This window comes from Ranitomeya imitator, chromosome 2 (assembly GCF_032444005.1).
Source record: "Ranitomeya imitator isolate aRanImi1 chromosome 2, aRanImi1.pri, whole genome shotgun sequence".
Classification (NCBI taxonomy): Eukaryota; Metazoa; Chordata; class Amphibia; order Anura; family Dendrobatidae; genus Ranitomeya; species Ranitomeya imitator.
This window is the reverse complement of record NC_091283.1, coordinates 387,451,467-387,477,284: the sequence shown is the minus strand read 5'-3', so window position 1 is coordinate 387,477,284 and position 25,818 is coordinate 387,451,467. Positions and strand designations below refer to the sequence as shown.

The 25,818-nt window shown below is 49.9% G+C and overlaps 1 protein-coding gene across 5 annotated transcripts in view; it reads left to right on the top strand.

The window, feature by feature from the left end:
- The window catches only part of LOC138664115 (oocyte zinc finger protein XlCOF22-like), a 36,322-nt gene that overhangs the window by 4,253 nt on the left and 6,251 nt on the right, over positions 1-25,818 (top strand). For 2 of the 5 annotated variants that reach the window (XM_069750544.1, XM_069750543.1), the window contains exons 1-6: positions 7,394-7,439; positions 18,439-18,588; positions 22,143-22,322; positions 22,405-22,528; positions 22,608-22,705; positions 23,111-23,201. In XM_069750544.1, coding sequence (XP_069606645.1) covers positions 7,413-7,439; positions 18,439-18,588; positions 22,143-22,322; positions 22,405-22,528; positions 22,608-22,705; positions 23,111-23,201 — 670 coding nt within the window. In that variant the 5' untranslated portion in view covers positions 7,394-7,412. Of the gene's footprint in view, positions 1-7,393; positions 7,440-18,233; positions 18,589-22,142; positions 22,323-22,404; positions 22,529-22,607; positions 22,706-23,110; positions 23,202-25,818 lie in introns of those variants that run through there. The other 3 variants (XM_069750547.1, XM_069750545.1, XM_069750546.1) reach the window with 2 other exon arrangements.

Here is a 25,818-nt window from a genome sequence, read left to right as displayed (position 1 = left end):
GGCTCTGCGGGTGGAGGTCGGTGCTGGAGGTTCCATTATTCTCTATGTGGAGTGCGGGTGGAGGTCGGTGCTGGAGGCTCCATTATTCTCTATGTGGAGTGCAGCTCTGCGGGTGAAGGTTGGTGCTGGAGGCTCCATTATTCTCTATGTGGAGTGCGGCTCTGCGGGTGGAGGTTGGTGCTGGAGGCTCCATTATTCTCTATGTGGAGTGTGGCTCTGCGGGTGGAGGTCGGTGCTGGAGGCTCCATTATTCTCTGTATAGTGCGGCTCTGCAGGTGGAGGTCGGTGCTGGAGGCTCCATTATTCTCTATGTGGAGTGCGGCTCTGTGGGTGGAGGTCGGTGCTGGAGGCTCCATTATTCTCTATGTGGAGTGCGGCTCTGCGGGTGGAGGTCAGTGCTGGAGGCTCCATTATTCTCTATGTAGAGTGCTGCTCTGCGGGTGGAGGTCAGTGCTGGAGGCTCCATTATTCTCTATGTAGAGTGCGGCTCTGCAGGTGGAGGTCAGTGCTGGAGGCTCCATTATTCTCTATGTAGAGTGCAGCTCTGCGGGTGGAGGTCGGTGCTGGAGGCTCCATTATTCTCTATGTGGAGTGCGGCTCTGCGGGTGGAGGTCAGTGCTGGAGGCTCCATTATTCTCTATGTAGAGTGCGGCTCTGCAGGTGGAGGTCAGTGCTGGAGGCTCCATTATTCTCTATGTAGAGTGCTGCTCTGTGGGTGGAGGTCGGTGCTGGAGGCTCCATTATTCTCTATGTGGAGTGCGGGTGGAGGTCGGTGCTGGAGGCTCCATTATTCTCTATGTAGAGTGCAGCTCTGCGGGTGGAGGTCAGTGCTGGAGGCTCCATTATTCTCTATGTAGAGTGCGGCTCTGCAGGTGGAGGTCAGTGCTGGAGGCTCCATTATTCTCTATGTAGAGTGCGGCTCTGTGGGTGGAGGTCGGTGCTGGAGGCTCCATTATTCTCTATGTGGAGTGCGGCTCTGCGGGTGGAGGTCGGTGCTGGAGGCTCCATTATTGTCTATGTAGAGTGCGGCTCTGTGGGTTGAGGTCGGTGCTGGAGCCTCGAGTATGCTCTATGTGGAGTGCAACTCTGCAGGTGGAGGTTGGTGCTGGAGGCTCCATTATTCTCTATGTGGAGTGTGGCTCTGCGGGTGGAGGTCGGTGCTGAAGGCTCCATTATTCTCTATGTAGAGTGCAGCTCTGCGGGTGGAGGTCGGTGCTGGAGGCTCCATTATTCTCTATGTGGAGTGCTGCTCTGCGGGTGGAGGTCGGTGCTGGAGGCTCCATTATTCTCTATGTGGAGTGTGGCTCTGCGGGTGGAGGTCGGTGCTGGATGCTCCATTATTCTCTATGTGGAGTGCGGCTCTGCGAGTGGAGGTCGGTGCTGGAGGCTCCATTATTCTCTATGTAGAGTGCAGCTCTGCGGGTGGAGGTCGGTGCTGGAGGCTCCATTATTCTCTATGTAGAGTGCTGCTCTGCGGGTGGAAGTCGGTGCTGGAGGCTCCATTATTCTCTATGTAGAGTGCGGCTCTGCGGGTGGAGATCAGTGCTGGAGGTTCCATTATTCTCTATGTGGAGTGCGGGTGGAGGTCGGTGCTGGAGGCTCCATTATTCTCTATGTAGAGTGCGGCTCTGCGGGTGGAGGTCGGTGCTGGAGGCTCCATTATTCTCTATGTAGAGTGCAGCTCTGCGGGTGGAGGTCGGTGCTGGAGGCTCCATTATTCTCTATGTAGAGTGCGGCTCTGCGGGTGGAGGTCGGTGCTGGAGGCTCCATTATTCTCTATGTGGAGTGCGGCTCTGCGGGTGGAAGTCGGTGCTGGAGGCTCCATTATTCTCTATGTAGAGTGCGGCTCTGCAGGTGGAGGTCGGTGCTGGAGGCTCCATTATTCTCTATGTAGAGTGCGGCTCTGCAGGTGGAGGTCAGTGCTGGAGGCTCCATTATTCTCTATGTAGAGTGCGGCTCTGCAGGTGGAGGTCAGTGCTGTAGGCTCCATTATTCTCTATGTAGAGTGATGCTCTGCGGGTGGAGGTCGGTGCTGGAGGCTCCATTATTCTCTATGTAGAGTGTGGCTCTGTGGGTGGAGGTCAGTGCTGGAGGCTCCATTATTCTCTATGTAGAGTGTGGCTCTGTGGGTGGAGGTCAGTGCTGGAGGCTCCATTATTCTCTATGTAGAGTGCGGCTCTGCGGGTGGAGGTCAGTGCTGGAGGCTCCATTATTCTCTATGTGGAGTGTGGCTCTGCGGGTGGAGGTCGGTGCTGGAGGTCCATTATTCTCTATGTAGAGTGCAGCTCTGCGGGTGGAGGTCGGTGCTGGAGGCTCCATTATTCTCTATGTGGAGTGCGGCTCTGCGGGTGGAGGTCGGTGCTGGAGGCTCCATTATTCTCTATGTAGAGTGCAGCTCTGCGGGTGGCGGGATGTGCTGGAGGCTCCATTATTCTCTATGTGGAGTGTGGCTCTGCGGGTGGAGGTCGGTGCTGGAGGCTCCATTATTCTCTATGTAGAGTGCGGCTCTGTGGGTGGAGGTCAGTGCTGGAGGCTCCATTATTCTCTATGTAGAGTGCGGCTCTGCGGGTGGAGGTCGGTGCTGGAGGTCCATTATTCTCTATGTAGAGTGCGGCTCTGCGGGTGGAGGTCGGTGCTGGAGGCTCCATTATTCTCTATGTGGAGTGCTGCTCTGCGGGTGGAGGTCGGTGCTGGAGGCTCCATTATTCTCTATGTGGAGTGCGGCTCTGCGGGTGGAGGTCGGTGCTGGAGGCTCCATTATTCTCTATGTGGAGTGTGGCTCTGCGGGTGGAGGTCGGTGCTGGAGGCTCCATTATTCTCTATGTGGAGTGTGGCTCTGCGGGTGGAGGTCGGTGCTGGAGGCTCCATTATTCTCTATGTGGAGTGCGGCTCTGCGGGTGGAGGTCGGTGCTGGAGGCTCCATTATTCTCTATGTAGAGTGCGGCTCTGCGGGTGGAGGTCGGTGCTGGAGGCTCCATTATTCTCTATGTAGAGTGCGGCTCTGCGGGTGGAGGTCGGTGCTGGAGGCTCCATTATTCTCTATGTGGAGTGCTGCTCTGCGGGTGGAGGTCGGTGCTGGAGGCTCCATTATTCTCTATGTGGAGTGCTGCTCTGCGGGTGGAGGTCGGTGCTGGAGGCTCCATTATTCTCTATGTGGAGTGTGGCTCTGCAGGTGGAGGTCGGTGCTGGAGGCTCCATTATTCTCTATGTGGAGTGCGGCTCTGCGGGTGGAGGTAGGTGCTGGAGGTTCCATTATTCTCTATGTGGAGTGCGGGTGGAGGTCGGTGCTGGAGGCTCCATTATTCTCTATGTGGAGTGCAGCTCTGCGGGTGGAGGTTGGTGCTGGAGGCTCCATTATTCTCTATGTGGAGTGCGGCTCTGCGGGTGGAGGTTGGTGCTGGAGGCTCCATTATTCTCTATGTGGAGTGTGGCTCTGCGGGTGGAGGTCGGTGCTGGAGGCTCCATTATTCTCTGTATAGTGCGGCTCTGCAGGTGGAGGTCGGTGCTGAAGGCTCCATTATTCTCTATGTGGAGTGCGGCTCTGTGGGTGGAGGTCGGTGCTGGAGGCTCCATTATTCTCTATGTGGAGTGCGGCTCTGTGGGTGGAGGTCGGTGCTGGAGGCTCCATTATTCTCTATGTGGAGTGCGGGTGGAGGTCGGTGCTGGAGGCTCCATTATTCTCTATGTAGAGTGCAGCTCTGCGGGTGGAGGTCGGTGCTGGAGGCTCCATTATTCTCTATGTGGAGTGCGGCTCTGCGGGTGGAGGTCAGTGCTGGAGGCTCCATTATTCTCTATGTAGAGTGCGGCTCTGCGGGTGGAGGTCAGTGCTGGAGGCTCCATTATTCTTTATGTAGAGTGCGGCTCTGCAGGTGGAGGTCAGTGCTGGAGGCTCCATTATTCTCTATGTAGAGTGCGGCTCTGCAGGTGGAGGTCAGTGCTGGAGGCTCCATTATTCTCTATGTGGAGTGCGGCTCTGTGGGTGGAGGTCGGTGCTGGAGGCTCCATTATTCTCTATGTAGAGTGCGGCTCTGCGGGTGGAGGTCGGTGCTGGAGGCTCCATTATTCTCTATGTGGAGTGCGGCTCTGCGGGTGGAGGTCAGTGCTGGAGGCTCCATTATTCTCTATGTAGAGTGCGGCTCTGCAGGTGGAGGTCAGTGCTGGAGGCTCCATTATTCTCTATGTAGAGTGCGGCTCTGCGGGTGGAGGTCGGTGCTGGAGGCTCCATTATTCTCCATGTGGAGTGCGGGTGGAGGTCGGTGCTGGAGGCTCCATTATTCTCTATGTGGAGTGCGGCTCTGCGGGTGGAGGTCGGTGCTGAAGGCTCCATTATTCTCTATGTAGAGTGCTGCTCTGCGGGTGGAGGTCGGTGCTGGAGGCTCCATTATTCTCTATGTAGAGTGCGGCTCTGCGGGTGGAGGTCAGTGCTGGAGGCTCCATTATTCTCTATGTAGAGTGCAGCTCTGCGGGTGGAGGTCGGTGCTGGAGGCTCCATTATTCTCTATGTAGAGTGCTGCTCTGCGGGTGGAGATCAGTGCTGGAGGTTCCATTATTCTCTATGTGGAGGTCGGTGCTGGAGGCTCCATTATTCTCTATGTAAAGTGCAGCTCTGCGGGTGGAGGTCGGTGCTGGAGGCTCCATTATTCTCTGTGTGGAGTGCGGCTCTGCGGGTGGAGGTCGGTGCTGGAGGCTCCATTATTCTCTATGTGGAGTGCGGCTCTGCGGGTGGAGGTCGGTGCTGGAGGCTCCATTATTCTCTATGTAGAGTGATGCTCTGCGGGTGGAGGTCGGTGCTGGAGGCTCCATTATTCTCTATGTGGAGTGCGGCTCTGCGGGTGGAGGTCAGTGCTGGAGGCTCCATTATTCTCTATGTAGAGTGCGGCTCTGCGGGTGGAGGTCAGTGCTGGAGGCTCCATTATTCTCTATGTAGAGTGCGGCTCTGCGGGTGGAGGTCGGTGCTGGAGGCTCCATTATTCTCTATGTGGAGTGCGGCTCTGCGGGTGGAGGTCGGTGCTGGAGCCTCGAGTATGCTCTATGTGGAGTGCGACTCTGCAGGTGGAGGTTGGTGCTGGAGGCTCCATTATTCTCTATGTGGAGTGTGGCTCTGCGGGTGGAGGTCGGTGCTGAAGGCTCCATTATTCTCTATGTAGAGTGCTGCTCTGCGGGTGGAGGTCGGTGCTGGAGGCTCCATTATTCTCTATGTAGAGTGCGGCTCTGCGGGTGGAGGTCGGTGCTGGAGGCTCCATTATTCTCTATGTAGAGTGCAGCTCTGCGGGTGGAGGTCGGTGCTGGAGGCTCCATTATTCTCTGTGTGGAGTGCGGCTCTGCGGGTGGAGGTCGGTGCTGGAGGCTCCATTATTCTCTATGTAGAGTGCGGCTCTGCGGGTGGAGGTCAGTGCTGGAGGTTCCATTATTCTCTATGTGGAGGTCGGTGCTGGAGGCTCCATTATTCTCTATGTAGAGTGCAGCTCTGCGGGTGGAGGTCGGTGCTGGAGGCTCCATTATTCTCTATGTAGAGTGCGGCTCTGCGGGTGGAGGTCGGTGCTGGAGGTCCATTATTCTCTATGTAGAGTGCGGCTCTGCGGGTGGAGGTCGGTGCTGGAGGCTCCATTATTCTCTATGTGGAGTGCTGCTCTGCGGGTGGAGGTCGGTGCTGGAGGCTCTATTATTCTCTATGTAGAGTGCGGCTCTGCGGGTGGAGGTCGGTGCTGGAGGCTCCATTATTCTCTATGTGGAGTGCTGCTCTGTGGGTGGAGGTCGGTGCTGGAGGCTCCATTATTCTCTATGTGGAGTGCGGCTCTGCGGGTGGAGGTCGGTGCTGGAGGTCCATTATTCTCTATGTAGAGTGCGGCTCTGCGGGTGGAGGTCGGTGCTGGAGGCTCCATTATTCTCTATGTGGAGTGCGGCTCTGCGGGTGGAGGTCGGTGCTGGAGGCTCCATTATTCTCTATGTGGAGTGCGGCTCTGCGGGTGGAGGTCGGTGCTGGAGGCTCCATTATTCTCTATGTGGAGTGCTGCTCTGCGGGTGGAGGTCGGTGCTGGAGGCTCCATTATTCTCTATGTAGAGTGCGGCTCTGCGGGTGGAGGTCGGTGCTGGAGGCTCCATTATTCTCTATGTGGAGTGTGGCTCTGCGGGTGGAGGTCGGTGCTGGAGGTTCCATTATTCTCTATGTGGAGTGCGGGTGGAGGTCGGTGCTGGAGGCTCCATTATTCTCTATGTGGAGTGCAGCTCTGCGGGTGAAGGTTGGTGCTGGAGGCTCCATTATTCTCTATGTGGAGTGCGGCTCTGCGGGTGGAGGTTGGTGCTGGAGGCTCCATTATTCTCTATGTGGAGTGTGGCTCTGCGGGTGGAGGTCGGTGCTGGAGGCTCCATTATTCTCTGTATAGTGCGGCTCTGCAGGTGGAGGTCGGTGCTGGAGGCTCCATTATTCTCTATGTGGAGTGCGGCTCTGTGGGTGGAGGTCGGTGCTGGAGGCTCCATTATTCTCTATGTGGAGTGCGGCTCTGCGGGTGGAGGTCAGTGCTGGAGGCTCCATTATTCTCTATGTAGAGTGCTGCTCTGCGGGTGGAGGTCAGTGCTGGAGGCTCCATTATTCTCTATGTAGAGTGCGGCTCTGCAGGTGGAGGTCAGTGCTGGAGGCTCCATTATTCTCTATGTAGAGTGCAGCTCTGCGGGTGGAGGTCGGTGCTGGAGGCTCCATTATTCTCTATGTGGAGTGCGGCTCTGCGGGTGGAGGTCAGTGCTGGAGGCTCCATTATTCTCTATGTAGAGTGCGGCTCTGCAGGTGGAGGTCAGTGCTGGAGGCTCCATTATTCTCTATGTAGAGTGCTGCTCTGTGGGTGGAGGTCGGTGCTGGAGGCTCCATTATTCTCTATGTGGAGTGCGGGTGGAGGTCGGTGCTGGAGGCTCCATTATTCTCTATGTAGAGTGCAGCTCTGCGGGTGGAGGTCAGTGCTGGAGGCTCCATTATTCTCTATGTAGAGTGCGGCTCTGCAGGTGGAGGTCAGTGCTGGAGGCTCCATTATTCTCTATGTAGAGTGCGGCTCTGTGGGTGGAGGTCGGTGCTGGAGGCTCCATTATTCTCTATGTGGAGTGCGGCTCTGCGGGTGGAGGTCGGTGCTGGAGGCTCCATTATTGTCTATGTAGAGTGCGGCTCTGTGGGTTGAGGTCGGTGCTGGAGCCTCGAGTATGCTCTATGTGGAGTGCAACTCTGCAGGTGGAGGTTGGTGCTGGAGGCTCCATTATTCTCTATGTGGAGTGTGGCTCTGCGGGTGGAGGTCGGTGCTGAAGGCTCCATTATTCTCTATGTAGAGTGCAGCTCTGCGGGTGGAGGTCGGTGCTGGAGGCTCCATTATTCTCTATGTGGAGTGCTGCTCTGCGGGAGGAGGTCGGTGCTGGAGGCTCCATTATTCTCTATGTGGAGTGTGGCTCTGCGGGTGGAGGTCGGTGCTGGATGCTCCATTATTCTCTATGTGGAGTGCGGCTCTGCGAGTGGAGGTCGGTGCTGGAGGCTCCATTATTCTCTATGTAGAGTGCAGCTCTGCGGGTGGAGGTCGGTGCTGGAGGCTCCATTATTCTCTATGTAGAGTGCTGCTCTGCGGGTGGAAGTCGGTGCTGGAGGCTCCATTATTCTCTATGTAGAGTGCGGCTCTGCGGGTGGAGATCAGTGCTGGAGGTTCCATTATTCTCTATGTGGAGTGCGGGTGGAGGTCGGTGCTGGAGGCTCCATTATTCTCTATGTAGAGTGCGGCTCTGCGGGTGGAGGTCGGTGCTGGAGGCTCCATTATTCTCTATGTAGAGTGCAGCTCTGCGGGTGGAGGTCGGTGCTGGAGGCTCCATTATTCTCTATGTAGAGTGCGGCTCTGCGGGTGGAGGTCGGTGCTGGAGGCTCCATTATTCTCTATGTGGAGTGCGGCTCTGCGGGTGGAAGTCGGTGCTGGAGGCTCCATTATTCTCTATGTAGAGTGCGGCTCTGCAGGTGGAGGTCGGTGCTGGAGGCTCCATTATTCTCTATGTAGAGTGCGGCTCTGCAGGTGGAGGTCAGTGCTGGAGGCTCCATTATTCTCTATGTAGAGTGCGGCTCTGCAGGTGGAGGTCAGTGCTGTAGGCTCCATTATTCTCTATGTAGAGTGATGCTCTGCGGGTGGAGGTCGGTGCTGGAGGCTCCATTATTCTCTATGTAGAGTGTGGCTCTGTGGGTGGAGGTCAGTGCTGGAGGCTCCATTATTCTCTATGTAGAGTGTGGCTCTGTGGGTGGAGGTCAGTGCTGGAGGCTCCATTATTCTCTATGTAGAGTGTGGCTCTGTGGGTGGAGGTCAGTGCTGGAGGCTCCATTATTCTCTATGTAGAGTGTGGCTCTGTGGGTGGAGGTCAGTGCTGGAGGCTCCATTATTCTCTATGTAGAGTGCGGCTCTGTGGGTGGAGGTCAGTGCTGGAGGCTCCATTATTCTCTATGTAGAGTGCGGCTCTGTGGGTGGAGGTCAGTGCTGGAGGCTCCATTATTCTCTATGTAGAGTGCGGCTCTGTGGGTGGAGGTCAGTGCTGGAGGCTCCATTATTCTCTATGTAGAGTGCGGCTCTGTGGGTGGAGGTCGGTGCTGGAGGCTCCATTATTCTCTATGTAGAGTGCGGCTCTGTGGGTGGAGGTCGGTGCTGGAGGCTCCATTATTCTCTATGTGGGTGGAGGCTCTGCGGGTGGAGGTCGGTGCTGGAGACTCCATTATTCTCTATGTGGAGTGCGGCTCTGCGGGTGGAGGTCGGTGCTGGAGGCTCCATTATTCTCTATGTAGAGTGCGGCTCTGTGGGTGGAGGTCGGTGCTGGAGGCTCCATTATTCTGTATGTGGAGTGTGGGTGGAGGTCGGTGCTGGAGGCTCCATTATTCTCTATGTAGAGTGTGGCTCTGTGGGTGGAGGTCAGTGCTGGAGGCTCCATTATTCTCTATGTAGAGTGCGGCTCTGTGGGTGGAGGTCAGTGCTGGAGGCTCCATTATTCTCTATGTAGAGTGCGGCTCTGTGGGTGGAGGTCGGTGCTGGAGGCTCCATTATTCTCTATGTAGAGTGCGGCTCTGTGGGTGGAGGTCAGTGCTGGAGGCTCCATTATTCTCTATGTAGAGTGCGGCTCTGTGGGTGGAGGTCGGTGCTGGAGACTCCATTATTCTCTATGTAGAGTGCGGCTCTGTGGGTGGAGGTCGGTGCTGGAGGCTCCATTATTCTCTATGTGGGTGGAGGCTCTGCGGGTGGAGGTCAGTGCTGGAGGCTCCATTATTCTCTATGTAGAGTGTGGCTCTGTGGGTGGAGGTAGGTGCTGGAGGCTCCATTATTCTCTATGTGGGTGGAGGCTCCACACACCAGAACTGTAGCAGGTAAAGACCCCAATATCCACAGGTGTCCCTTCTAATTAGGGGAAACTATCACCTCTAATAATCCTCGGACGGTTCTGACAAACATGGAAAAGTGCCCCTTTATGGATGTGACAGTCTGCTTAGTCACTTTAGCTTCATAGTATCAGCTCTAATCCCATGGTGAGATAGCGATTTACCCACAAATTGTGGGGTGTTATATTTAGGCTATGTGGACACGTAGGAAGGGGGCTGCGGGTTTTCCCGCAGCGGATTTGATAAATCTGCAGGGCAAACCCGCTGCGGTTATCCCTGCAGATTTATCACGGTTTGTCTTGCGGTTTCCGCTGTGGGTTTACTCCTGCACTTGTTTTACTATTGATGCAGCATCAATAGTAATGTTAAAAATAATAAAATCATGATGATATACTCACCCTCTGACGTCCCGATCTCCTCGGCGCTGCACGCGGCGGTCCGGTTCCAAAGATGCTGTGCGAGAAGGACCTTTGTGACGTCACTGCAGGTCCTGCTCGCATAGCAACCTGAGACCGGACGGCCACGTGCAGCGCTGAGAGGTGAGTATATCATTATTTTTTATTTTAATTCTTTTTTTTTTTTTTTACACAAATATGGTTCCCAGGACCTGGAGGAGAGTCTCCTCTCCTCCACCCCAGGTAGCAACCGCACATCATCTGCTTACTTCCCGCATGGTGGGCACAGCCCCATGCGGGAAGTAAGCGGATCAATGAATTTCTATGTGTGCAGAATCGCTGCGATTCTGCACAAAGAAGTGACATGCTGCGGGTTGTAAACCGCTGCGTTCCCGCGCGGTTTTTCCCGCAGCATGTGCACAGCGGTTTGCGGTTTCCATAGGGTTTACATGTTACTGTAATTGCAATGGAAACTGCAGCGCCAAAATCGCAAAGTGTGAACATGGCCTTAGGGTTTTTTGTGTTCTCACCTTATAAGAATCACAATGGTTTTATTCCTTTTCCGTTGATAGATACAAATGACCCAACTATGAAAGACGGGAACCAAAGAAACAAGTATTACTCTTAGTACAGGGCCTCTTTCTTGGCCCCCCGCACACAGTATAATGTTCCCATCGTACTGTTTTGTTTGTTTGTTTGTTTGGGGGGGTGTTTTTCATGTAATATACGGAAGCCTTCAGGAAGATGCTAAAAAAACAACCCTGTACATAGAAATTGTCACGCTCACGCCAGGGGGTTTGTGAAGGGGCGTGACTAGGACAGCTGCCTTGGTCTTCTGATGGTGAGGTCGGGCTTGTGCGGCAGGCAGCTGCCAGGTGCTACTCCAGGGTGGTGTCTGGCTGTGGCTGCTGATCCCACTTGGGGAGACGGCACACTGGGACATGTACGAGTAGCAGAGAGCTGTGAGCATAGCTGGTACCCTGCCAGGTGGGCACGGCTGAGACACAGGGCAGGCTGGTGTGGTGTATGAAGGAACAGGTAGGGACCTGTTCACACAGGAGGAGAACCGAAAGGCTGCAGATAAGAGCTGTAGAGCAGCAAGAGATTCTGCAGCAGCAGAACTGCAGGAGTACAGAGCATAGGCAGGAAGGTAATATCCGAAATGCGCGTTGGGGAGGGCGGGAGTCGGTGCGGCACACTGTGTACTTGTATCAGGTATTCTGTCCCACTCTTATAGCATGTATTTGTACTATATTGTTTAGTACACATTTGTGCATAGGAACTTCCCTGATTATTGCAGTAATGCTATTTGGTACTATATGATGTTTTATGTACAACATTCTGATTGTTACAAGCATTGCGATGTGCTTTGGCTATGTGCACACGTTGCGGATTTGCTTCGGATCCGCAGCGTTTTTTGAGGTGCAGAAACGCTGCAGATCTGCAATTTGTTTACAGTACAATGTAAATCAATGAGAAAGAAAATGCTGTGCACACTTTGCGGAAAATCCGTTGTGGAAACGCTGCGGTGTAAAAGTAGCATGTCACTTCTTTGTGAATCTGCAGCGTTTTTGTACCCATTCCATTATAGAAAACCGCAGGGGTAAAAAACGCAGCAAATCCGCAAGAAAACCGCAGCAAAAACGCATAAACGCTGCGGAACCGCACAAAAACCGCAACAAATCCACAGGTGCGTTTTCTTCCAGGAGAGGCAGAATCCGCACCGGAAATTCCTAAGCCTAATCCACAACGTGTGCACATAGCCTTTAGCTTACTTTAGCAGATGTGTCAGCCTGTCTCCTTTGCCATATAGTATGTTTGTGATTGCCGATTTTACCCCTTTAGCTGTTAGAGACTTTTGTATTTTTCAATAAATTTGTTATATTTGTTTGCATTATGGACTTCTGCACTGGTTCTTTTTTGTGGGTTTTTTTCAGCATAGGCAGAGTGCAGAGCTGCGAGCAGGGTACAATGGCGGCGCAGAGCTGCGAGCAGGGTACAACGGAGGCGCAGAGCTGCGAGCAGGGTACAACGGAGGCGTAGAGCCGCGAGCAGGGTACAACGGAGGCGCAGAGCCGCGAGCAGAGCCAAGGTGCAGGGATAAAGTCACAAGGGTACAGAGCAGTCAGAGCCACAAGAGTGCGGAGCATAAGCAAACAGAGAGGACACAAAGAAAGACACAGCAGGGAAAGAAGCCAGAGATAAGGTGGCAGGGAGACAGAGTTCAGACAAGGAAATGGTACAAGACAAGTTACAAGAACAAAGACACAGGGAGCAGAATATTCAGCCTCCTGGAGGGCAGACAGAGAATAGCCAAGCAAAGTAAAGGTACCGTCACACTAAGCAACGCTGCAGCGATACCGACAACGATGTCGATCACTGCAGCGTCGCTGTTTGGTCGCTGGAGAGCTGTCACACAGACAGCTCTCCAGCGGCCAACGATCCCGAAGTCCCCTGGTAACCAGGGTAAACATTGGGTTACTAAGCGCAGGGCCGCGCTCAGTAACCTGATGTTTACCCTGGTTAAAAAAAAAAAAAAAAAACACTACATACTTACATTCCGTGTCTGTCCCCCGACGCTGTGCTTCTCTGCACTGACAGTGAGCGTCAGCCGGAAAGCACAGCGGTGACGTCACCGCTGTGCCCTGCTTTCCGGCCGGCGCTTACACAGTGCAGAGAAGCACCGCGCCGGGGGACAGACATGGAATGTAAGTATGTAGTGTTTGTTTTTTACGTTTATGCTGTGTAGCATGGCTAAAGGGTCTGTAGTCGACGGGAGGTATGTGCCACATAAGTGCCTTGTTGCTGTAATGTAGCCCGGAGTATTTCTTTCTTGCACATAACCTTGTGTATATGTATGTATATATATATATATATATATGTATGTATGTATGTATGTATGTATGTATGTATGTATGTATATATATATATATATATATATATATATATATATATATGTATGTGTGTTTCAGGACCTGTGGTGATGTCAGACCACATGGCTAATCATGTGATGGGTTCTGGGTGTGGTTAGCTCTATATAAGACTGGCTAATGCTTTACACAGCAAATATGTATGGAGGTGGAACCCTCCTGAGTGTGTTAAGGCTCCAGGACTGAGCCTGAAGGACTGGACACTTGTTTTCTTGCCTGAGCCAGAGGCTATTTGTTTTCTGTTATTTTTACCAAATGGTTTATGATGCAATAAACCTTTGTGAACTTTTAAAGGAACATGCCTCCTGAGTGTCAGCCGTCGCACCCGAGTGAGTGAAATCCCTACAATTGGTGGTAGACGTGCGGGCAGCGTTCCCAGCGGAGAAGTAAGTCTATTTTTGAATGTCCTGGGTCAAGTCTGTTGCAAGCATTGCCGGAGAAAATGGAGGACCTGCTTAAACACTTGGTCCAGATGCAGTCACAGCAGGAGCAAAGGCAGCAAGAGACCAACAGGCTGTTGGTGCAGCAGATACAACAGAGCCAGCAAGAGCAATGGCAGAGCCAGCAGGAGCATCAGCAGCAGATGCAGCTTCTGGCAACCGCCATCCAGGGCAAGGCGAGCGCCCCAACCCCAGGTCTGGCTTATGACACCCACGTCCGGAAGACGGTAAGACGCGCATTGCAGAAAATGACTCCCGGGGATGATGTTGAGGCCTTCCTGATGGTGTTTGAGAGGGTCGCTGAGAGGGAAAAACTTCCGCCAGAGCAGTGGGCAGAGGTACTGGTGCCATACCTGACGGGAGAACCCCAGAAGGCGTACTATGATTTGACCTTGCAGGATGCCAAAGAGTATTACAAATTGAAAGTTGAGATTCTCGCACGTTTGGGGGTGACGCTGACTGTCAGGGCACAGCGAGTTCACTCCTGGGCCTATCACCGGGACAAACCGCCTCGCTTTCAAATGTTTGACCTGTTGCACTTGGTCCAGAAATGGCTGCAGCCAGAGTTGTGTACACCTGCACAGATGGTGGAACGAGTGATGATGGATCGGTTTGTGCATTCCCTCCCGAGGTCCATACAGACTTGGGTTTCCCAGGGTGATCCCCAGAATGCCGATGAGCTGATCGGACTGGTTGAGAGATACCAAGGGTTGGAAGGCTCCTCCGGGAGGCATCCCATGCCGTACTGGGGGTCATAGAAGGGAGCTGAGTCCCAAAAAGGGGTGGGACATCCAAGGTCACAAAGGGCGGGGGAGGTGGTGCCCAAGGTCCCTACGGGTGATGTTATTTGTTGGAGGTGCCACAGGCCAGGACATATAGCTGCCCATTGTTCCCAGACCACTGAGCAGATGGACTGCAGCATGGGACGCCATTGTTCATACTATGCATATCCAGCCTGCGGTGTGAATTCTCTGCCCAACGAGGGACCTCAAGCGTGTCCCGTAAAGGTGAACGGTCGTGCAGTAACGGCACTGTTAGACTCGGGGAGCCTAGTGACCCTGGTGAGGGCCACTTTTCCTCTCCACCTGCTCCCGGGAAAGAAGGTCGGAGTGCGGTGCATACATGGTGATGCAAAGGACTACCCTATGGCCAGGGTGGACATTGAAACGGCATGTGGCACTGAGTCCCACATAGTCGGCGTCGTGCAGGACTTGTTGCACCCTATAATTATTGGCCGGGATTTCTGTTTGTTTTGGGATTTGTGGGGAAAAGGTTCTGAGCCACAGAAGGTGTTGGATATGGCCCATTCACACATCTTGGGTGGACACCTAGGGGTGGAAAAAACGCAGGAACGGGTTGTGCAGAGGTTCTTTTGGCCTGGGTGTCACCGGGAAATAGTGAACTATTGCAGGTCCTGCCCTACATGTCAGCTAACTGATCCCACTCCTCATTTCCGGAACCCCCTTGTGCAACTGCCCATTATTGAGGTGCCATTCGAGAGAATTGCCATGGACTTGGTCGGTCCCTTAGTTAAATCAGCCCGGGGCCATCAGTATATATTAGTCATCCTGGACTATGCCACACGCTATCCTGAGGCAATTCCCTTGAGAAATTCTTCTTCAAAGAGTATAGCTCGTGAGTTGGTCCATGTCTTTTCCCGGACAGGTCTGCCGAAGGAGATCCTGACTGACCAGGGGGCACCTTTCATGAGCAAGGTGATGAGGGAATTATGCAAAGCCCTGAAAATCTCCCAGTTGAGGACCTCTGTGTACCATCCCCAGTCAGATGGCCTTGTTGAGAGGTTTAACAAGACACTGAAGAGCATGCTGAGAAAAGCTATAGAGAAAGACGGTAGAGACTGGGATTGTCTCTTACCCTATCTGATGCTTTCCATTCGTGAAGTTCCACAGGCCTCCACAGGGTTCTCACCGTTTGAGCTTCTGTATGGCCGACATCCGCGAGGACTCCTGGATATAGCCAAGGAAACCTGGGAAGCCGAAGTCACGCCCCACAGAAGCGTCATTGAGCATGTGGCCCTGATGCAGCAGAGGATTGCAAAGGTGATGCCTATCGTGAAAAAACACCTCCTCCAGGCACAAGAAGCTCAGGCCAGAGTCTACAACCGGTCTGCAAGAGTGAGGCAGTTCAATCTGGGAGACAGAGTTCTTGTGTTAGTTCCGACGGTGGAAAGCAAGTTCTTGGCCAAATGGCAAGGGCCGTATGAGGTTGTCGAGAAACTTGGTGAAGTAAATTATATAATTCACCAACCAGGAAGACGGAAACCATTCCAAGTATACCATGTCAACCTCATCAAGCCATGGCAAGATAGAGAGCCGACAGTAACTCCATCGTTGTTAAGCAACCCAGAAGGTGAGGTTGGAGCGGTTAATATAGCGGAGACGGTATCGAAGACCCAGAAACAGCAATGCCGGGAGTTACTCCAGAAAAACAGGGACCTGTTTTCTGAGTTGCCTGGGTACACGAAGGTCATAGAGCATGAGGTCCTGACAGAGCCACATGTGCGCGTGAACGTGAAGCCCTATAGAATTCCTGAGGCCCGTCGAGAAGTAGTCTCCAAGGAAGTGGAGCGTATGTTGAAGCTTGGAGTCATTGAGGAATCCAAGAGCGGTTGGTCGAGCCCAATTGTCCTGGTCCCAAAACCTGATGGGGAGTGGAGATTTTGCAACGACTATAGGAAGTTGAATGAGGTCTCCAAGTTCGACGCATATCCCATGCCCCGCGTTGATGAGCTCATCGAAAGGCTTGGGCCCGCCAGGTACATAACCACCTTGGATTTGACGAAGGGGTATTGGCAGATCCCCATGGCACAGGAAGCCAAGGAAAAGATGGCGTTTTCTACACCAGATGGATGCTTCCAGTATGTCCGGATGCCATTTGGCCTACAGGGAGCTCCGGCCACCTTCCAAAAAGCTATGGATAGAATCCTTGCACCCCACAAGGCATACGCTGCTGTGTACCTAGATGATATCGTCATCTTTAGCCCGGACTGGGAGAGTCATCTGGAGAAAGTCCAAGCGGTGTTTGATGCTATTAGAGAGGCCGGATTTACAATAAACCCGAAGAAGTGTGCCTTGGGTAAAGAAGAAGCTAAGTACCTTGGATACATAGTGGGTCATGGAGAAATAAAACCCCAAATCAGTAAAGTGGAGGCAATTCAAACATGGCCAAAACCAGTTTCCAAGAAGCAAGTTAAAGCCTTCCTGGGAATCGTGGGATATTACAGGAGGTTCATCCCAAACTTCGCCACGATGGCTGCGCCTCTGAATGACCTGCTAAAAGGGACAAAATCAGTAATGGTTAAGTGGTCCGAAGAAACAGAGTCAGCCTTCCAAGAAATGAAAAACGCTTTGTGTAAGCAACCCGTTCTGATGGCCCCAAACTTCAAGAAAGAGTTTATTCTTCAGACAGATGCCTCAGATGTCGTCCTCATCATGAAGTAGTTATTTTTCATGTCACGTGTAATGAATATCTCCTGCAGTATTGCTAATGCTGATTCCAGTGTCGGTAAATGAGACGAGAATTTGCGTTATAGAAGATGAGTCCATGAGACATGTATTCAGCTGCCGACTCCGAGGAGCAAACTGCTTGTTGTCTGTGGCCTAAAATATATAGGTTTTATTAGTAGATGTAAAGAAGAAAACTAAATACTGTAAAATAATAAATCTCATACACTGCTCAAAAAAATAAAGGGAACCTTAAAATCCCACATCCTAGATATCACTGAATGAAATATTCCAGTTGTAAATCTTTATTCATTACATAGTGGAATGTGTTGAGAATCATAAAACCTAAAATGATCAAGGTAAATCACAACTAATATCCCACAGAGTTCTGGAGTTGGAATGATGCTCAAAAGAAAATGAAGTTACAGGCTGCTTCAACTTCAATGGAAATGCCTCAAGACAAGGAAATGATACTCAGTAGTGTGTGTGTGGCTTCCACATGCCTGTATGATCTCCCTACAAAGCCTGGGCATGCTCCTGATGAGGCAGCAGATGGTCTCCTGAGGGATCTCCTCCCAGACCTGGACTAAAGCATCCGACAACTCCTGGACAGTCTGTGGTGCAACATGTGTTCAATCGGATTCAGGTCTGGGCAACGGGCGGGCCAGTCCATAGCTTCAATGCCTTCATCTTGCAGAAAGTGCTGACACACTCCAGCCAGCCACATGAGGTCTGGCATTGTCCGGCATTAGGAGGAACCCAGAGCCAACCGCACCAGCATATGGTCTCACAAGGAGTTTAAGGATCTCATCTCGGTACCTAATGACAGTCAGGCTACCTCTGGCGAGCACATGGAGCACTGTACGGTCCTCCAAAGAAATGCCACCCCACACCATTACTGACCCACTGCCAAACCAGTCATGCTGAAGGATGCTGCTGGCAGCAGATCGCTCTCCACGGCGTCTCCAGACTCTGTCATGTCTGTCACATGTGCTCAGTGTGAACCTGCTTTCATCTGTGAAGAGCACAGGGCGCTAATGGCGAATTTGCCAATCCTGGTGGTCTGTGGCAAAAGCCAAGCGTCCTTCACGGTGTTGGGCTGTGAGCACAACCCCCAACTGTGGATGTCGGGCACTCAGACCATCCTCATTGCGTCCGCTTCTAACCGTTTGTGCAGACACATGCACGTTTGTAGCCTGCTGGAGGTCATTTTGCAGGGCTCTGGCAGTGCTCCTCCTGTTCCTCTTTGCACAAAGGCTGAGGTAGCGGTCCTGCTGCTGGGTTGTTGCTCTCCTATGGCCCCCTCCACATCTCCTGGTGTACTGGTCTGTCTCCTGGTAGCGCCTCCAGCCTCTGGACATTATGCTGACACACAGCAAACCTTCTTGCCACAGCTCGCATTGATGTGCCATCCTGGATGAGCTGCACTACCTGAGCTACTTGTGTGGGTTGTGGAGTCCGTCTCATGCTACCACGAGTGTGAAAGCACAACCAACATTCAGAAGTGACCAAAACATCAGCTAGAAAGCATTGGTACTGAGATGTGGTCTGTGGGTCCCCACCTGCAGAACCACTCCTTTGAGTGTGTCTTGATAACTGCCAATAATTTCCATCTGTTGTCTATTCCATTTGCTCAACAGCATGTGAAATTGATTGTCAAACAGTGTTGCTTCTTAAGTGAACAGTTTGATTTCACAGGAGTTTGATTTACTTGAAGTTATTCTGTTGTTTAATTGTTCCCTTTTTTTAGCAGTGTATATTTCCCTTATTATCTCCAGTAATTGTATTATTACACAGGATTTTTATGATGTTACATCGGCTCATCTTCTTCTCATTCAGGTTTCTACAATATTGGATCCTCTCTGTGAAGATCTTCCATATAAAATAATTTTTCTGAATTACCCATCAAAGATGGATATGGACAGAGACAAGATGGCGGAGAGGATATTACACCTCACCCTAGAGATCCTCTTCCGGCTTACTGGAGAGGTGAGAGATTCTGATGACGTCACATTACATCAGGGGTGGACAATTAATTTTCCCAAGGGTCCCTGCATAGCATGATGGTCTCAACAGCCCCCAACACATTATGATGGTTTCCCCACACATTATAATGGTTAACCCACTGCCCCCACACAGTTTAATAGTCACTACACACAGTATGATGGTCATCATACACGTAATAATGGTCCCATCCACAGCCTTCCATATAGTATGATTCACACACGGGGATGTTATGGTCCCAGCACGGCCCTTCACATAGTACAATGGTTCTCCAAAGATCCAATACAGTATGATGGTTCCCCAATATATTATGATGGTCCCCCCCACACCACTATATAATATGATTCCCCATAGGCCTGTGTCACGATTCACACCGTGACCGTCACCCCTACGTCACGGATCGGGGTGACTTTAGGCCAACAGACGGCTATCACATGTGCAGGGGGGCTTATCTTAGTTATCCCTCCACTCCACAATGTGATGAAAACACACACAAGGCTATTGACCTCTTAGTTTACAGCAGGGGCTTATTCTAGGTATCCCACTGCTCTTCAATATACCACGAACTGCAGGGATTTATGTATATCCCGCTTACAGTTCCACTTAAAACTTGCAGCTCTCTGGCGCCCCCCTTACTCTCATGTCAGATTAGGTACTGCACCTGGGGTAATTAGTCGCCAGAAAGGCTGCCTGCTATGTACTGGCTATTGGGCACGCTGCAGCGACGCGATAAACTACTCCCGCTCAGGCAGGAACACTAATTATCAACGCCGCAGTCGCTACAACAACACCCAAAAGCCTGCACACGGTAAGCTGCCACCAGCTTCGATTAAATGGGTCCGAAGCTAACCCAAAACAAAAACAGTAACATAGTAACATAGTTAGTAAGGCCGAAAAAAGACATTTGTCCATCCAGTTCAGCCTATATTCCATCATAATAAATCCCCAGATCTACGTCCTTCTACAGAACCTAATTGTATGATACAATATTGTTCTGCTCCAGGAAGACATCCAGGCCTCTCTTGAACCCCTCGACTGAGTATAGTAACATTAGCGTAATTCCCTTCAGGAGACCTGGGGTACGTTTTAGAACAGGATGAACGAACTAGTATTAAATAATATACCCCATCAAAAGTTTCAGGCAGTGTTTATAAACGGTTATATAAAGATGTTACAATATGAGACAATTGAAAATATGTACAAGATAATTATAAAATAAACAGGGATTACATAAGAAAATGTACAACTCACATGTTCTCAGTTCATATCAGTTCAGGCAACCAGGCTAGTGGGGGGTTTCCATCTGTCCCAGTGCATGCGGACTGGGTAGGAACAGCTCTTCACGTCAGGCTCACATAGACTCCAGCAGCAGACTGGCTGCTGGGATCTGGCCAGACAGTTATATCTGCAGCCTGTGACATCCCAGAAAGGGGTTGGATCACCTCGTCCCTCCTACCTCTTCAGTTAACTAACTTTACCCTAACTTTTATCTAATGTCTGTAACTCCGCTACAGAACATGTCATAGACATAACAAACCCAGCATTGATCTCGTCTTAACATTGGCATTCTAATGAGATCAAATATGTCATATGTGTGATGCATCATTACAGAGAAATCCCTGTTTTTACCTGATGGCGTTAGAAGCTCATGTTTAGAGTGATGGATAGATCCACCGAGGGAGAAGAATATGCATTTTCCTGTTCCTATCTTAATTGGTTTGCCTAATATCTTACAAAAACAGAACAAAGGACTTTCATGGATTCTGGGAGCTTCTCTACCAGTTTAAGCTGGTACAACTGTCTATGCAGCTATGCTTGTCGTAAATTTCGTTCTTCAATAAAACTCCCCCCACGTACATTGGCAAGGCAGCTCTTGGCTGAGTGAAAGGGAAGGGGGGGGGGGGTTAGCCCACATCCTGGGCTGACAAGAGAAAATAAACTTATATGATATTTCATACAATATCGTGACAGCCTGTATATGATAGTCCGCCCACATCCCCAATACAGTGTGATGGAACCCCCACACAGTATTATGTGCCCCCACAGCCTCCCATATGGTGTGGTGGTCCCTCCACAGTCCCTCATATAGTTTGATGGTCCCCCATACGGAATGATGGTGCCCCATAACCCTGAAACAATATGATGATCACAATAGCTGCGGGTGGAATTGTTTTTCCCTTCTGTTCATATTTTTCCTAATTGAGACACTGGTTGATTTGAGAATTTTATATATACTATATCCTGACCGATAAGGCAATATTTTTAGACAACTTTCTATTAAAGGTTACATTTTAGGGGTTCTTTTATTCTCTTTCTGCTTTTCTACTTGATGTAACACCTCACTTTATAATTGTTTCGGTTTTTGTCGCACCAGGACAGTCCGGCTCTGCTCCCTATATGTGCTGCATGAGCCCCACACAGCCCCCCTATATACTGCATGAGCCCCACACAGTCTCCCTATATATACTGCATGAGCACCACACAGCCTCCCTATATACACAGCATGAGCCCCACACAGCCTCCCCATATACAGCATGAGCCCCACACAGCCTCCCTATATACTGCATGAGGCTCACACAGCCTCCCCATATACTGCATGAGGCTCACACAGCCTCCCCATATACTGCATGAGGCTCACACAGCCTCCCCATATACTGCATGAGGCTCACACAGCCTCCCCATATACTGCATGAGGCTCACACAGCCTCCCCAAATACTGCATGAGGCTCACACAGCCTCCCCATATACTGCATGAGCCCCACACAGCCTCCCTATATACACTGCATGAGCCCCACACAGCCTCCCTATATATACTGCATGAGCTTCACACAGCCTCTCCATGTACTGCATGAGCCTCACACAGCCTCCCTATATACACTGCATAAGCCCCACACAGCCTCCCTATATATTTACTGCATGAGCTTCACACAGCCTCTCCATATACTGCATGAGCCCCACACAGCCTCCCTATATACTGCATGAGCCCCACACAGCCTCCCTATATACTGCATGAGCCCCACACAGCCTACCTATATACTGCATGAGCCCCACACAGCCTCCCTATATACTGCATGAGCCCCACACAGCCTACCTATATACTGCATGAGCCCCACACAGCCTCCCTATATACTGCATGAGCCCCACACAGCCTCCCTATATACTGCATGAGCCCCACACAGCCTCCCTATATACTGCATGAGCCCCACACAGCCTCCCTATATTCTGCATGAGCCCCACACAGCCTCCCTATATACTGCATGAGGCCACTCCTCCACCAAAGAAGTCAGCGTAGATGGAGACAGCGAGCAGGCGGGCACGGTGCGGCCCCTGGACCTCTAGTTTCCATCCCCATGGCTGCCTTTGTTCCCAGGCCAGACTGAGACAGCCACAAGGCTGGATGTGGCCCGCGCTCTGCACTTTAACCCATGTCTGCATTACATCATTCTTATCTATGGGAATAACAGATGGACAGAACTGGAGAGGTGAGGACTCTGGAAATGTCTGTAGTGAGGTTTATTAATGTGTCTCTCCATCACCAGGATTACACAGTAGTGAAGAAGACCTCTAGTGAGCGCTGTCAGGCCCCTGTGTCTGAGGGATGGGGAAGACCCCTGAGCCCAATCACGGGGCCTCCACCTCATCCTCTGATACACGAAGACCTCAATGACCAGAAGATCTTAGAACTCACCTACAAGATGATGGAGCTGCTGACTGGAGAGGTGACACTGCTGGGAATGCTGGGACATTATACAGTAACGCTATGGAGGGATCGGGGGATGACGGTATCATTGTATGTGTCAGGTTCCTATAAGGTGTCAGGATGTCGCCGTCTATTTCTCCATGGAGGAGTGGGAATATTTAGAAGGACACAAAGATCTGTACAAGGACGTCATGACGGAGGTTCCCCAGCCCCTCACATCAACAGGTAATAGGACTAAATACACACGGCCTTTAATTATCCGTATGTAAAGAATTAATTCAGTCCCTGTATGGGTTTCCTCCAGATCTATCCAGTAAGAGGACAACACCAGAGAGATGTCCCCGTCCTCTTCTTCCACAGGACTGTAAACAAGAAGATCCCGATGTTCCTCAAGATCATCAGGTAGATTGAGAGATTATTATTATTATTATTATTATTATTATTTATTATTATAGCGCCATTTATTCCATGGCGCTTTACATGTGAGGAGGGGTATACATAATAAAAACAAGTACAATAATCTTAAACAATACAAGTCATAACTGGTACAGGAGGAGAGAGGACCCTGCCCGCGAGGGCTCACAATCTACAAGGGATGGGTGAGAATACAGTAGGTAGGGTAGGTGTTGAGATTCCCCCCCCCTCATGATGTGTAGATGGCTGTGAAGGTCTTGTGTTCGGTCTTGTTTTATCCACCAGTATTATGTTTTCTACTTGTGTAATGAGAACGGTGGAGATGGCAGGATTAGAGCTGATCATAGATGTGACTTCTCCATCTGTCGGTGACTATTACGATGATTGTTTCAGGGTGAAGATCTGACCCTTATTAATACTACAGAGACATATGTGAGGGATGATGAGTGGTGTAAAGAGGAGATTCCTACATATGACCACCGAGGTGAGTAGTGACCGCTAAATACTGAGAAGTCACAGATTCTTCTCAGTCACCAGCTGTGGCTGCTTTTATCAGTGGTGTAGTCCAGCCGTATTACAATCGTGTGATCACCATTTTGCTTTTACACCACTACATTCTCCTCCACACAAAACTGTTAAAATGACTTTTGGGTAATGAAAGTCCTTTTCTATAGCACTTAGAACCTGGAGGATCCACCTGCACACTGGAATTAGAAGACACTGACCCTTACCTGCCCAGATCGGTAAACTACAAAGCCAAATGACAGTCTACGTAGAATGTGCTGACAAGTTAGAAAATCACTTGAAGAAAAATATTATGATGGGCCTGTAAGAGAAAACGGAGGGTAATGATGCTGTTGGCTTCATAGATCCCTGATATCTTATTGGATGAATCTACCTTCTCTCCCTTCTGTGCTGCTGAATTTGCCCATTTGGTCCCTACAAGACCAGGTTCAGTCTTTCTGGCCAAATTTCACTTTTATGATTGATAACATAAAATGTGCAGTGAAGGCCAAGTGTGAATTTCTGTACAATAACAACAGAGTTTCCCTTTATCCTGACTTTTCATTTTCTTTTAAAACCGACTAACTTCAAGAAGGATTGTGATAAACTCCATAAAAAACATTACACCTATGCCATGATATACTGTATCTCTAAGCTGTGCTTGGTTCATGGCTGTATATCTATATTTATGACACCTCAGCTCTGAACTAATAGAAATAGTTCTTTAAAAGTCTAATATTTCTTCTTGAAACTCGTGATAGAACATATTGGCCTTTTACAATAGTTTTTATTGCCAAGAGCCACAGAGCCTCATACTCTTACCCCAGAGATGTTTCACCATTAGTTACTAATTTTTTTATACTTAAAAAGACTGTTTAGCTTGATAATTTCAGTAGACTTGTTACTGTGTATAGTCACAGTTTTGCCCATCACCCTTTAACCCCTCTATATGCATCTGGACTTGCACACAGACCCCTAGGTTGGGCCACGTTTTTCTGTAGTATGAGATAGCAACAACAATAGTCACGTAGTCTGATCACAGCCGGGAGGCAGAGAAAATACAAAATCAGAAGACACAAGAGTAGTCAGTAAACGGGCCGGGGTCACAACAGGAAACCAATACATAAGCCGGGAGCTGAGCACAGAGGACTGAACCAGAGGAGAACAAGGTTGTATCTGGCCGCTTTCAGCAACATGCTTTCAGCTTTAGTAGGGTGTGGTGCTTTACAAATGGCTGAAGCAGGGAGCATATTCCTTCAGTTGGACAGTGCACACACCTATACTGAAGCCAGAGTAACACCGAACATGAGGCTACCAGAAATTATACAGGCTGAGTTCAGATTAAAATATGCCTTTATTCATAACAAAGTGGCAAATAGTTACAGTAAGAATATATAATATTAAAACCAAATGTGCGCAAGACTAGGACTAATAGGTTATGATTATTCACAGCAACCCCAGAAGGAACACAATATAAAGATGGTAATATATTACTTCAACTGTGTATACACATTTTTCTATAAAAAATAATTGATTTTACCATAATAAAGTGAAAAAAGTGCATAGATCAAATAAATCATCAATTAAAATTTATATATATATATATATATATATATATATATATATATATATATAGACAAAGTGCATACGTGCAAAAAAGATCACATATTCATGGAATGAGCTGGGTCCTGTCTCTGCGCAGAGACCCAGAGGGGTGCGCAGAGACAGGACCCAGCTCATTCCCCAGGTATAGGACATATACTTCACTGTGCCATTATTTCTTTTGGACGCATTTGGTTATACTGTGACTTCCTTGGTGATTGTGCACATCGTTTCTGGCCCTATATGTGTGGCTCCTTTGTTCTTTCTTTGCACTATAGTGTTTATCCCAGGTATAGGGCATGCATTTCACTGTGCCAGCCTTTATATGTACTTATTAGCACTGCATATTTTTTGCACATGTTTTTGCCCTTGAATATGTGATCTTTTTTGCACGTATGCACTTTGTCTATATATATATATATATATATATATATATATATATATATAAATTTTTTGCACGTATGCACTTTGTGTGTATCTATATAAATTTTAATTGATGATTTATTTGATCTATGCACTTTTTTCACTTTATTATGGTAATCAATTATTTTCTATAGAAAAATGTGTATACACAGTTGAAGTAATATATTACCATCTTTATATTGTGTTCCTTCTGGGGTTGCTGTGAATAATCATAACCTATTAGTCCTAGTCTTGCGCACATTTGGTTTTAATATTTTATATATTTTTACTGTAACTATTTGCCACTTTGTTATGAATAATGGCATATTTTAATCTGAACTCAGCCTGTATAATTTCTGGTAGCCTCATGTTCGGTGTTACTCTGGCTTTGGTGCTTTCTCTGTAGTGGTTTCCACTAAATAATCTTCTCAGCACACCACGACTACCTGGGTATTATTAAAATATATATTCGATATTTTTATATCTTTGGATAAGTTCTAGGTGTTCTGTGCTTTTAAACACACCTATGCTGCCAGACTGGATGGTTCTCACAGGTTGCAGGCACCTTAGGTCGGCGTCACACTAGCGAGTTT